The sequence below is a fragment of the Microtus ochrogaster genome, unplaced genomic scaffold (genome assembly GCF_000317375.1).
Source record: "Microtus ochrogaster isolate Prairie Vole_2 unplaced genomic scaffold, MicOch1.0 UNK24, whole genome shotgun sequence".
NCBI classification, from domain to species: Eukaryota; Metazoa; Chordata; class Mammalia; order Rodentia; family Cricetidae; genus Microtus; species Microtus ochrogaster.
In genome coordinates this window covers 3,136,018-3,150,045 of record NW_004949122.1, presented here as the reverse complement: position 1 = coordinate 3,150,045, position 14,028 = coordinate 3,136,018, and the positions used below count along the sequence as shown (strand labels likewise).

At 37.8% G+C, this 14,028-nt stretch overlaps 1 protein-coding gene across 1 annotated transcript in view; it reads right to left on the bottom strand.

Moving 5' to 3' along the window:
• The window catches only part of Ppp2r3a (protein phosphatase 2 regulatory subunit B''alpha), a 154,088-nt gene that overhangs the window by 101,382 nt on the left and 38,678 nt on the right, over positions 1 to 14,028 (bottom strand). The window contains exon 2 of the mRNA XM_005367796.3: positions 663 to 3,094. Coding sequence (XP_005367853.1) covers positions 663 to 2,693 — 2,031 coding nt within the window. The 5' untranslated portion in view covers positions 2,694 to 3,094. The remainder of the gene's footprint in view (positions 1 to 662; positions 3,095 to 14,028) is intronic.

Here is a 14,028-nt window from a genome sequence, read left to right as displayed (position 1 = left end):
TACTGTTCAGAAACATTAGTTTTGTCTCATCAGCTAGATATTCAGCTCTTTAAGAATCAGACTCTAGCTGGGCAGTGAAGGCACACATCTTTATCCTAGCACTTGGGAGGCAGAGGCAGGCGAATCTCTGTAAGTTTGAGGCCAGCCTGGTTTAGAGAGAGTTCCAGGACAGCCAGGGCTACACAGAGAAACCCTGTCTAGAAAACCAAACCAAACCAAACCAAACCAAAGAAAAACAAAATCATGCTCTCTTGCCTTTTGTACCCTATTTTGCTCCTTACAGAAAAATGCACATATGTGAAGAACTGGTTTCTTGCTTACCTGGGAAAGATGAGGATTAATATTAAATTATCTACTCTGTATAAGTGTCATATTTCACTGCTCATGTTTTACATGAGCGTATTAATTCTTTATATATATGGATAGATACTAAGGCTAAGTGACTTTCTTTTAGTCACAGAATCTAGAAGGAAGGTGAAGTGCATGGACAGGACAGATGAAAACAATCTGCTTAATTCAAATCCTTTGCTTCTTTTTGACTGAACTGAGATCATCCTAGCATAGAACTTGAAATGGCTAACAAAATTAGTTTCTGTTTATACATTTTACAAACAAAACGTGCATTTGGAGAATTCTAAGGACTCATGACTTTTGGATCTTACCTTGATCACCTCTGGTGTCTGCTGAATCAGAACAACTGAAGCATTATCTTTGGTTTTCTCACCAACAGAGCTCCTACAGACTGGTGGACTGGCCTGGGAGGAAGTTGTCAAGGTTTCCTGTAGAATCTGCATCATTTCCTTTTCTTGTGATAGGCTCCCTCTGCCTGACTTGCAATCAACTAGTTCTTGAGCGAAGTCTTCAATGCTTTCCAGAATTCGAAGTAAGAGGGCTCGGTCTTCTTCCTCAATTTTGTGTCCATTGTTTTCAATAATCCTTGTTAGACAGGAAGGTGAGACCTTTTCTGCAGGTGAAGAGTCTATAGGTTTAGACTCAAGATCTTTATGGATCTGACCTGTTGAACGACTATGACTATTTAATGAACTAATGCTTTCACCCTTGGCAAGTGGTTCTCCAAGAGAGGTTTCCATCTTCTGTGAAAATGATTCCAAATCCATTAACAGTTTGTCTATCTCTTCTTGACTATTAGGGTTCATAAAGTGTCTCTGGTCTTTTAGTTCTATGGTAGGAACTTCTAATTTAGATTCTTCTTTAGGTGGATGAACCATCATTGGCTTTTCAAATACCTTACCAATTTCATTTTGCACTGAAGTAGGATGTTTCTTAAGATGAGTATCATGGTCTGAAAATTCTTTATGTTCATTTACCTTTAGCAGATTCTGACCTTGTCCATTCTCTGTTTTCTGTTCTTTTCCTAATAATGACTTCTTTCCATCTGATTCTTCTTCAATATAAAGAGTTTCCATTAAATTACTAGAAGAGACATTCTCTAAAGGATTCATGGTTAATGATGATGATTGAAGTTGCACAGGTTTTAGAGTTCCAGAAGTGTTTACTTCCAAGCTACACAAGGAATTTGTGTTGTTTGGAGTGGCCTTTTCAATGTCTGTTTGTTTAAAATTATGCTTGTTATCTTGCAATTCAACAGGGTGAAACTGTCTGGAGTCAAGGGCTGAGAGGTGGACAACATCCTCATATTTAGGGGGCTGTTCAGTCCCATATATTGGGGAGAATGGAGTCAATTGTAAGTTAGATATACTGCTGACAAGTTCCGTTAAATCTACAGCTTCATTATTGCCAGACTGCATAAATTCGAATGGTAACTTTCTTAGGTAGCATGCTAGCCTTGTCATTACATTCATATAGACAGTTTCAGAGTTAGAAATTGCATCATTGCTACTTCCTTCATTGATACTATTTCCCGACTTTTTCTTTATACATTGTTTTATGATGTCTGTACATTTTTTCAAATCTTCAGAGCATTTCAGTAAGATGTCCAAGCACATTTTTATGTCTGTCCCAGAAGAAAAATGATCTATTTTATGTTTTTCCAAAATCTGAGTAACTAGGTCTTCTTCAGAAAAGTTCTGAAGAAGCATGGAAGTCAGGTTTGTATCAAATGAATTTCTTTGAGATAAAGATTTTTCCTCAACTGAGGAACTCCGGAGTAAGCCAAAGGATGGAGAGGTACCATCATTATTATAATGGCCACAGAGTAAGTCAAAATCAACTGACCTCCTATTAAATGAGTCAGATTTAACTTTCCTTCCTTTTTTATAAGCTGCATGGTTTGAGTTTCTGAGTCTTTCAAGAGAAAACTCTTTTATTTTCCCACTGGCAAAGCTGATTGCTTCTCCAGCAATGTCCTTTAAGTTACAGGTATTCTGAAACGTAGATGCTCTCTTGGCCCTGGGTATGCCTGTGAGGGCCTGATGATGATAGTCTTCAGCTGAGGAAAGCCCATTGTCATGGGGCAAAAACACAGAGTTCAGATCCACATCTTTGAACTGAGACACAGGGATATGCAAGAGGTCTGCACAAACACTATGATGCACCACAATGCAGTCTACGCCATGTGTGAAGGTGTGGCAGGTTCCAGTGCAATAATGTATGGCTCGCTCAAAACGCCGGTCTATCAGCACACTGCTGTAATGGTTCACGGTGCTAACTACAAGTCTGTAAGTTGCTGCCATAATATCAAATTCACTTAGTGGTAGGATGTGGAACTTCATACACTCTGTTTTAAGAAATTATTCCTGAAATAATACTTTGCTGAAAAAATCTAATGATAATGTTCAGTGGCGTCTTGCAAAATATACCAACTTTTCCATGAAGGGAAATCTTTAAATTTGAGGTTTGGTAACTATCAGTATACAGTAGCTGCTGCACATGTATGCTTATATTAGCAAGTCTAATAATTTAAATATTATACATTTTAGTTTTATTTAGTAACTTGATACTATAGTATTATTTTATGAAGGAATATCTTCTTTCAATTCTTCAGTGGTTCTATATTATGAAAATTTATTGCCATAAACTGTTATATAAATCTTAGTTGGTGGTACAAGAGTACTGTGATAACTGAGTATCCCAAAGTCTTAAGTGATCCATTTTTCTGTGAATGATGAGAAACCTAGAATAAAAGGAGAAAATAATTAAACACATGCAATAAATCAATGATCTCTACACTCCATCACAGAACTTGCTATTGATATTAATATAGGACTTTGCTTTCTCACATTCCATACTCAGTACTAGAAGTAGTACCTCAAGTCTGCCTTCTTGCATATGCCTAGCTGATAATTCCTATATTACCCTTCTTGCTTTTTTATATGGCAGTAACAAGCTCATATACAGACAGTTGTCTCAACCTCATGGCTCAAGAATGAACACTATTGTTCTCTTCATAGATCAAGACTAGTCTTTTGATCCACTTTCAAGCCCTTGACATGTTCAAGCCCCTTGAAATGTTTCTAAGCCACCTATCCCCATATTTTCTACTGCTCTCCTGCACCAACTCTCTGCTTGTATCAACCTAGTTTCTTTTCAAAGACTGTCAACACTTGGGACCTACTCCTAATTTTATAAGTTCCTCTACAGTTTGTAATTATTCTCCTATAATCTTCTCTGTTCTAACATACAGAAAAGCAATCTTTATTACTGCTCTTGGTTCGGTATTCTCAGACCCTGCTTCATGTGCATTTCCTTTTCTCTTTTTACCATGTGCATAAGATTTCCTTAATTATTCTTACTTAAAAAACAGCTTGGAAAAAAATCTATAGAAGTAGCTTTCCAAAAATGTTCTGCCAATACCATTTAATCACAAAATATAAAACGCCTATTATGTCCTTGGCTGTTTCTAATCTAAGTGCTGGGGGTTACAGTAGTGAATGACATAATGGCCGTGCCCTTACTGAGGTGAAAAATCTAGTTGGAAAAAGAGTAACATGTAAATAAACATATAATTCATTAGATATGCATTATGGGGGAAAATCAAGCAGGATAAGGATTCAGAAGAAATATAAAGGTGTTTTAAAAAAGAAACCAGAGGCAACCTTATTGACATCTGAACAAAGACCTATAAAAGGGGAGGGAGCAGGCCAAAAAGGTATTACCAGGTAAATCATATGGCAGTTAAATCTTAAGTGCAAAGGTCCTGAGGTGGGATCATATTTGATTTACTACAAGAATACGGAGATTAATGTGGCCCAAGAAGAGAAAGTAAGAATAGTATGAGGTAAGGTCTGAAAGGACCGGTGGAGCCTAATCATGCATGACCTACAGCTCTCTCTAATGGAACTGTTTAACTCTGAGAGCACAGGGCACAACTGATAAATAGTGAATGGAGAAATGACGCAATGAGAGTTACATTTTAAACTGATGATTTTAGATGTTGTTTTCAGGCACATAGAAGACAAGGAAAGAAACAAAAATAAACAGGATCACAAGTGGCCAGGCAGGAATGCTGGGAATCTAGGACCAAGATAGTAACAGTGCAACAGATGTTTAGATGTATCTATTTCAAAGGTATAGCCAACATGATTTGCTGAACCACAGAATGTGTAATATGGATGAATCAAGAACAGTGCATTAAGGCAATGATAGGAAAGATTAATATAGCAGTGAAGGAGAATATAAATTCACTGGATCATTGGTGATTGTTTGTTTTAAGACAGGGTGTCACTATGTAGCCATGGCTAACATGGAACATGATATGTAGACCAGGCTGGTACTGACTCACAGAAATATACCTGCTCTGCCTTCTTAGTGTTGACATTAAAGGCATGTTCTATTATGTCCAGTACTATCAGAATTTCAATAATAAAAATCTTTACCCATTTAAAAACAAAAATGTGTTCATATTTTATTTCTTTAATCCTATACAATTATTGTACTTATTCATTTATTTTGGGCAAGCTATCTATTATTACCCTTTACTTACTTAGGTATTAGAAACTTACTGACTACAGAAATGATGTAAAAGAATAATTGTTCTGAGACAGGGTCTTACTTACTATGTAGTATATGCAGGCCTCAAACTCCCCAGTCTTTGCCTCCTGGGTGCTGGGATTACAGACATTTATTACCATGTCATCAAAGAAATTTTTCCTGCTTTGAAATTTCATAGTGGTTACAGTATTAACTGCTGGTTCTTTGGATATAAGGTCACTGTTTTTGTACCAGTACTATAACATTATAATTAATATTAAAGTGGAGATACAACTCACATCCCTAATTTCTGATTCTTTATCTTCTAAATATTCTTTAATTTTATTCTAGATAAACTGCTGAACTGTCAATTTCAAGATAAATTTTTCTATGATTTGAATACAAATATAGCAAATTTATGATTTGGAAGAAACACTGCTTTCATCATAACTTTTGGATTTCCACCTGGAAGATATAAACGTTAATTTTAAAAGTCTATCACCTTTTTCTTCAAGGTTTTCTTCTGATGGATCTGAATGAGTCTCACTACGTAGCCCTGGCTACTTTCCAACTTGCAACAATTCTCCGACCTCCGTTCTCAAGTGCTGGGATTATAGGAGTTTGCCAACATACCCTGCCCCTCTGTTTTAATTTAGTTGCTACGTGAATGGAGTTTGAACAACCATTACCTCATCCTCAGCCTGTTTGTCTTCGCCATTCCTAGTGGCGTATATAAAACTAGATGTATTCAGATGGGATGGAGCTGGTATAGAAAGAAGCTTCACACTAACAGAGGTAACAGGTGTCCCATAACTAGGGAAAACTACAAAGTAGCCCAACCATAAAAGTATCATGGAACAAAAGTTAAACACAGCAATGGAAGGGATAACGCTTTCAAAAAACATACAACCCAAACAACCCAAACACAGAGCATAGAAATAGCATCAAGTTGGGCTAAGATAGATGACTCAATTGTTAAGAGCACTTGCTGTCCTTCCAGAGAGCCTGAGTTCAGTTCCCTGCAACCACATCAGACAGCTGTGAGCTGTCTCCAGTTCCAGGGAATATGATGCCATCTATTGGCCTTTGAGGGCACCTGTACACACATGGCATATACTTACACAGACACACAATGCACATAAATAAAAACAAAATTAAAAAAGAAATAATGTCAAGCATTAAGAATGGATATACCTTTTTAGAAACCTAAAATTTTTTTGAGGGGCACTGAGACAGGGTCTTGCTATATAGCCCTGACTGGCCTGGTACTATGTAGCCCAAGTTAGCCTCAAACTCATACAGTTGTCCTACTCAAAGTAAATAACCCAGCTATAAATCTATGACTTTTAAAAAATGTTGAATAAGGGTACAAGGGGAAGTAAATTAATAATGCTGAGAAGCCATAGCATAACTATATGGGATATATCAGGACTATTTTCTAATAAAATTAATGAATCTGTATTAATAAAAATAAAAATGATGAAAGGAGACAGAGACAGAGACCCACATTGGAGCACCGGACAGAAATCTCAAGGTCCAAATAAGGAAGAGAGAGCACGAGCAAGGAACTCAGGACCGCGAGGGGTACACCCACACACTGAGACAATGGGGATGTTCTATCAGGAACTCACCAAGGCCAGCTGGCCTGGATCTGAAAAAGCATGGGATAAAACTGGACTCGCTGAACATAGCGGGCAATGAGGACTGCTGAGAACTCAAGAACAATGGCAGTGGGTTTCTGATCCTTCTGCACGTACTGGCTTTGTGGGAGCCTAGGCAGTTTGGATGCTCTCCTTACTAGACCTGGATGGAGGTGGGCGGTCTTTGGACTTCCCACAGGTCAGGGAACCCTGATTGCTCTTCGGGCTGATGAGGAAGGGGGACTTGATTGGGGAGGGGGAGGGAAATGGGAGGTGGTGGCGGGGAAGAGACAGAAATCTTTAATAAATAAATAAATAAATAAATAAATAAACAAATAAATAAAAGAAAAAAATGAGTACTAGAAAGTTTAAATGCCTAATATTTATTAAAACACATGTCAGATTAGTTGTTAAACTAACAATAACAACAACAAAAACACCCAAGTTTTTTTTTTGAGAAATTTCAGGAAATAGACAAAATATTTTCCTTAGGCCTGAAACAACTGGTTAATAAAGCAGCATGGAGGAATTTATGTTATACTAGAATTTGAAATAAATAAAAAACATATGCTATTCAATAAAACTTAACAAGTTGATAGAAATAGTTAACACTATCTGATATGCCTATAGTTTGCCACATGGAGATACTTCAAATGTGGTTAGGGTAAACTGTAGAGGCTTAAAAATGTGAGCCTATTTCCATATGACCATAGGTCAGAGAGTTGGAACTTACCTCTAGTCCTTCAAGATTATTGTATTTCTACCTCAAACAAAGTTCCCACCTAGATTTAGAACAGAGACTTCTGCTCTCTTAAGGTTATTGTCAACAGGTGTGGCTAATACCCAGACCTTGTATTTCAGGAATAGAGAAGTAGATATGTTTCTACCTCAAACAAAAGTCTACAGATCCAACTAAGTTCCAGTTCCCTTAAGGAGATAACACTGGATTCCACTCAGGGAGTGGTTTGCTTACAGAATGTTTTGGCCTAGGGTGAGAGCCTAACTTGTTTTGTTCTAGCAATTCGAGGTTTAACTATGGGTGTAGCTAGTGACCTTCAACAGGTCTGTTCAGTTCCTTGTACCCGTGCTAATGCAGTTTTTTTTTTTTTTTGTCTTACTCCTACCTCTTGAGGCCAGGGGTATTTTAAAAAATTGGAAATTAAACATGGCTGAATTCCTCACTGAAACTCCATCCCAATACTATTCTATATGTTTCTCTGTTTTATTATTTTCATTCGTGTCTTCATATTCTTTACTAATATTTCCTAAATCCCCATGCCTCTACCCTGGCAAGAGGTATTTTTGTTGAGACTGGTCTCCAAAAGGTAACAAAAGAACTGAATTGTATTTAATTTTTTTTTTAAATTGTGAAATATTTTGGACATATAGGAGTTGAAAAAAATAGTACATGGAGTGCCTGTGAATTCCTCTGCCCAGGTCTCTCTAGTAATAATTGCTGTGTGATAACGTTCTGCACACTGTGAATATGTATTCTTCTTTTTGGCTAATAAAGAAGCTGCCTTGGCCTATAGCAAGGCAGAATAAAGTCAGGCAGGAAAGCCAAACTCAAAATACAGAGAGGAAAAGGACAGAGTCTAGAGGAGAGGCCAGCCAACTGCTGAGGAAGCAGAATGTATAAAAACTTGAGGTAATAAGCCATGAGCCACGCGGTGAAGCATAGATAAGAAATATGGGTTAATATAAGTGTAAGAGTCAGCCAGTAGGCCAAGAGTTTATAAGTAATATTAAGCCTCTATGTTGTTATTTGGGAACAGGTAGGAGGGAGAGAAATGTCCAACTACATATGGCATTCCAACGTGGGGCCAGAATTTCCATGTAAAACCTGACAAAAGCTTAAAATGGGATTCTAGACACACAAGAATAGAGTCAAGCATGGCTTCTTGGTAGCTAAATTTTCTCAGGTGGGCTCTATTTGCTGGTAGTGAGCAAAGGTGCAGCTCCTTTAAGAGTTGCGTCCTGTCTCAGTGCTAGAAGCAAAAACAGGCAGTTCTTTTGAGAGGCCTTACTATTAAACACTTATATGGTGTTTATGAGCAGCAGGTGACATGCTACTTATTCTGGGCAGATTGACCCAGAAACTTCCCAGAGTTGGGGTAGTAAACATGGCTTCCAGAGCTGGCAGTACATGTACCGTACCTCTAATATGAGATTAGCCTCTTAGGGAACCAAGGGGGAGGATCCAGCCACCAACACATATGATTAAAGTTACACGGTAGTATTTTTTTTTTTTTTTTTGCTAATGCAGACAGAAAAGGTTACGGGGACACAATAAGGACAGATTCAGACAAAAAGAGCCTCTAAAGGGGCATAATGTATTTGAAAAGATGCATAGGCTTGAGACAGAAGAGAAAAAGTATATATAGTATTAGATTTAAAAAATACAGTTTTAAAATAATAAAAAAATGTCCTTAAGAGGGGAGTAAAGTAATATAAAAGAAAGAAGCCATGTAAGGATAGAAAATACAAAGAGAGTCTGGAGACTGTAAGGTATTGTGTTGTCTTTAAAGTTTTTTTACTGTTGAGAAAGGAATAATAACTGCTAGGAAACATTTGATTATAGATGCTGCTGAATTAAAGCAACCTGTATATTTTGAAAGTGTCTTGACTTCAAAGTGGAAGTCAAAAGATATGTTACTTTGGAAAAGAGGTTCTGCTTTTATTTCCATAGAAAATAAAAGGCTGTGGATTCATTCAAGGGAATGATAGCCCAAGTGTTCTGATATCTGGTGTAGGAGATCTTTGTATGTTGCTTTCATTGGTTAATGAATAAAGAAACTGTCTTGGCCGAGTTGATAGGGCAGAACTTAGATAGGCAGAGAAGACAGAACTGAATGCTGTGAGGAAGAAAGGCGGAGTAGGAGAGAGATGCCATGGATATGCTGGAGACAGACGCTGGGAATTTTACCCTGTAAGCTACTGCCATGTGGCGATATACAGATTAATAGAAATGGGTTAAACTGAGATGTAAGAGCCAATAAGAAGTTAGAGCTATTGGGCCAAGCAGTGTTTTAATTAATACAGTTTCTAGGTGATTATTTTAGGTGTAAGCTAGCTGGGCAGCTGGGACAACAAGTAGGCCCTCTCTCCTTGCAATAGACATTCACAATAGCTTCGAAGCTGCTGGTAGAGATGGATCAGCCACACAAAATACCCCAGTTAGGACTTGACCATAATTCTAAAATTTCTCAGGGTCCCATAAGATTACTAGCAGCCCTAACCAACAGGAAGTAGTCTAGAGAATTATGCCCAAATTTTTCACTTAAGGGGGTTTTAGTTATAAACTGTTATCAGTCATAGTCAGTCTCTTTCTAAAGAAGAAATGGGGATATCATATAGAAATGATAAAAAAGGTAGATTATTACAATGGAAAAAAGGTTACTGAATCTACTTTAATCCAAAAAAAACCCAACTGTTAATCTCAAAATCTTTTACATTGGTATGGATTTTAGTTTACTGATATAAATTTAAGGTTAACTTTGTCAACAGATTAGTGCCAATGTGGCTAGCTAAAATCCACATAGAACCTAGGAGGGCTTGAAGGGGAATCCTGGACACAAAAGAACAGAGTTAAGCATGGTTTGGTAGCAGCATTTTCTTGGCTGGGCTCTGTTTGCTAGAACCAGGCAGAGGCATGGTTCCTTTCCTGATTCAGCTGCAGCAGGAAAAAAGCCATGCAGCTTCCTGGGCCATGCTGCCAGCACGAACTCTGGCTAAGGGAGCATATGAATGGGACTTGTGGGCCCGGGTGTTTGTGTGCCCACTTGGGGTTGGGAGAAAAGTAATTGAGACCATCCCTGTGGCTTGGTGCTCCCTGTCTGGGCAGGCAGTAGAATCAGATCTACTAGGTTTGCACAGGCAGGAGAGCATAGTGGATTCCCACCACCATACACAGAGATATTTCCAGGCTGCACAGTGTGCTGCAGGGTAGATTCAGCTATTCTTCAGATAAAAAGAGTTTATGTGCTACACGCTCACTCTCAGAATTAAAGTGCTGAGTGTGGCTCCTACCAGAGCTGGCAGTAATGGTACTTCCACCATTTCAAAAGTGGAGAGAGGTGGAGCCAGCATCCAGAGCAGCTGCAACCAAGATGCTTATCATTTTATTTTATTTAAAATATTTTTATTTATTTATTATGTATACAATATTCTGTCTACATGTATGCCTACAGGCCAGAAAAGGACACCAGACCTCATTGCAGATGGTTGTGAGACACCATGTGGTTGCTGGGAATTGAACTCAGGACCTTTGGAAGAGCAGGCAATGCTCTTAAGCACTGAGCCATCTCTCCAGCCCAGATGCTTATCATTTTAAAAGGTCTTCAGGACAGTAAAGAATTACAGATAACACAATAAGGACATATTCAGACATAAAAGAACTCTAAATGGATCACAGTGTTGGATAAATGTATGTAAGCTTGGGAGAGAGAAAAAAAAGAATATAGAGAGTTGCAAAAGAAGTAAATCATTTTTTAAAAAAGCTTTAAAGAGACAGAGTACAGACAGTCATAGATTAAAAAGAGTAAAGAAAAATAAGCCATGTAAAAATGGAAAATTCACAAAGAGTCTGAAGTATGTATATTATTATGTTATCTTTGAATTTTTGACTGTGAATGAGCTAAGTACAGAGAGACATTTCATTGTATGGGCTGCTAAGCTAAACCAGTATGTATATTATAAAGGTATCATGACTTTCAAATTTGGGTCTAAGAGGTTCTTCTTTTGTTTCCACAGAGGATGAGAACCTGTGCACTGTTTCCAGGCTGGTGTGGTTTCACGGAACAAGAGCTACTGAAAGGTCGCCATGAACACCTGCAAAATGCCCTCAAAAAATTACTTCGCCCAATATAGCAGGAAGCAGTTGGGAGGAAATAACTATGCCCATATTCCCAAATATTGTCTATAAATATTTGTTTACATTTGAAGGGGGAATATGATATAGATATGTATAATTTGCATTGGTATGGATCTTGGTTTATTGATACAAATTTAAGGTGAATTTTGTTATATGTATATGTATTTCTGATCTTGATTAAGTATTGTGATTGTGTAACTCATTTAAAAATGTAATGTATAATTTAAAAATAAAGGTAAATAGAGAGTCATCTATTAGCCAAGCCTGTAGTTATGTTAGTTATGTTTTCTAGATATATAGAGACATATTTCAGTTAGGTATTCTTCAAATCTTTCAGAGACCTTGAGAATATGGCATTTAAATGTTTTAAGAAGTTAGGACTTTTCATGACAATGAGACATGTCTGCTCCTGTCAGCACCAATTACTTCAAAAGGAAGATGGGCATCAAAGAGGCTCCTAATGGAGTTGATTAGCCATTTGGGCAAGAAACTGCTCTTGCCTGGACTGCTTAACTGGACATGTAGGACCCACAGAGAAATGACTGCTGAACTTGCCTAAAGGTGAGATAGTCCTTCAGGGTTCCTGCTACATGAAAGAGTCTGGGAGACATTCTACAGAACACAGAAAAATGTGACAAACTGCCAGCATAGGTGAATCTATCTTTGAAATTTCCTGCTTCATGGAAAAGTCGGCTGGATACTATGGGCCTGTAGGCTGAAGATGGATGCTCCAATGGTACAGAAGAACTTTGGGTGACTGTCCAGGCAGTGAGATGTCTCTGCCAATTCTAGAATTTTGGAAGTTGCTTACAATGCATTTCCTGTTAACTTAAGTAATATATTTTTCTGGAGTCTTTTATGGAGTTGAAGGATTTATAGGTATGGTTTTTCTTAGTTATGATAAAAGATAAAGTAGATATAAATATTGTAACCATAATTCTTGCTTGATACCTGTTTGTTATATGTAATTTTACTATGTTAAAGTTAAAACCTTCTTTTATTATTTAAACAGAAAAGGGGAGGTGATGTGGGATTCCCCTTTGTGTGCAATGATTACCATTAATGAATAAAGAAACTGCCTTGGCCCGCTGATAAGGCAGAGCTTAGATAGGCGGGAGGACTGGACTGAATACTAGGAGAAAGAAGAGTGGAGTGAGAGAGACGCCATAGAGCAGCCAGAGATAGACATGGTGAATCTTTGCTGGTAGGCCATGACCTCGTGGTGATATACAGATTATTAGAAATGGGTTAAATTAAGATGTAAGAGTTATCCAATAAGAAGCTAGAGCTAATGGGCCAAGCAGTGTTTTAATTAATACAGTTTCTGTGTGATTATTTCAGGGCTAAGCAGCTGGCTGGTTGGGAAGAACAAGTGACCCTTCCTCCAACAATATTGTGTGTGTGTGTGTGTATACTCTTTCTTAAAGGTATTGGGTTTATATAGCCCAATTAAAAATATAAGGTATAATTAAAAATACAAATTTACAAAAATACAGTTAGTCATCTGTAATAGTCAAACTTACAGTCATGTTACTTAGATTTTCTAGATACAGAGATATATTTCCAATAGATAGATATTCTTCAAACACTTCAAAGACCTACAGAATATGCCATTTAATATGTTCCCATAACTTATATTTCTCATGACAATGAGACATGTCTGCTCCTGGCAGTGACAATATACTCTGGAGAAGACGAAGGGCATCAAAGAAACTCCTTATGGAGTTTGTTCTCTTTATAGCAAAAGCTAGTTATGTGGGCAAAGAAACTGTCCTTGCCTCAATTGCTGGCAGTTAACTGTCCAAACAGAACCAGCAGGACACAAGAAAGGCGATTGCCCAGTGTGGTGATAATTTGTTTCTGTTCTAACAAATAAAACTTGCCTGAAGATCAGAGGGCAGAGCTAGCACTAGTTACCAAAGCAGTCTGAATATATGTTCAGATAGACAGGAAGTGATATGGCTGGGTGGAGAAAGGAATATAAGGCAGAAAGAGACACGAGTGCTCTTTTCAGCTGAGGAGTTAGCAAGGTAAGAGCTGGCTGTGGCTTGCACCTTGTTTCTCTGATCTTTAAGTTTCTACCCTCCTATCTGGCTTCAATTTTTTATTAAATAGACCAATTAGAATTCATGCTACAACAGAGCTTTGCCAAGACAAGGTAGGACGGTTCTTCAAAATTCCCTGTTTCACAGGAAAGTCTGTCAGATATGCTAGGCCTGTAGGCCAAAGATGGATGTCCCAATGTTATAGAGGAATCCTGGATGGCTGTCCAGGCAGCCAGCTGTTTCTGTCATTTCTTGCATCTTGGGAAGGCACTTGCTTTCACTTCCTGCTTATTCAGGTAATATTATTTCCTTCTTGGTTCTTTGATGGAGTTGAAGACTAGTTAAAATTATAGTTTTTTAGTTATGATAAAAAGGTAAATTAGATATAAAACTTTAAACTTACCAAGATAGACTAGATAATTAAATATTTTCTTTAATTTTGTTATGTTGAAATAAGAGCGGCAAAGCTGCGTCCCCCTGCGTCCCCGGCCGCCCGCATGGCTAGCTTAGCTTATGCCCCGAAATAATTACACGGAAACTGTATTCTTTTAATCACTGCCTGACCCATTAGTTCCAGCCT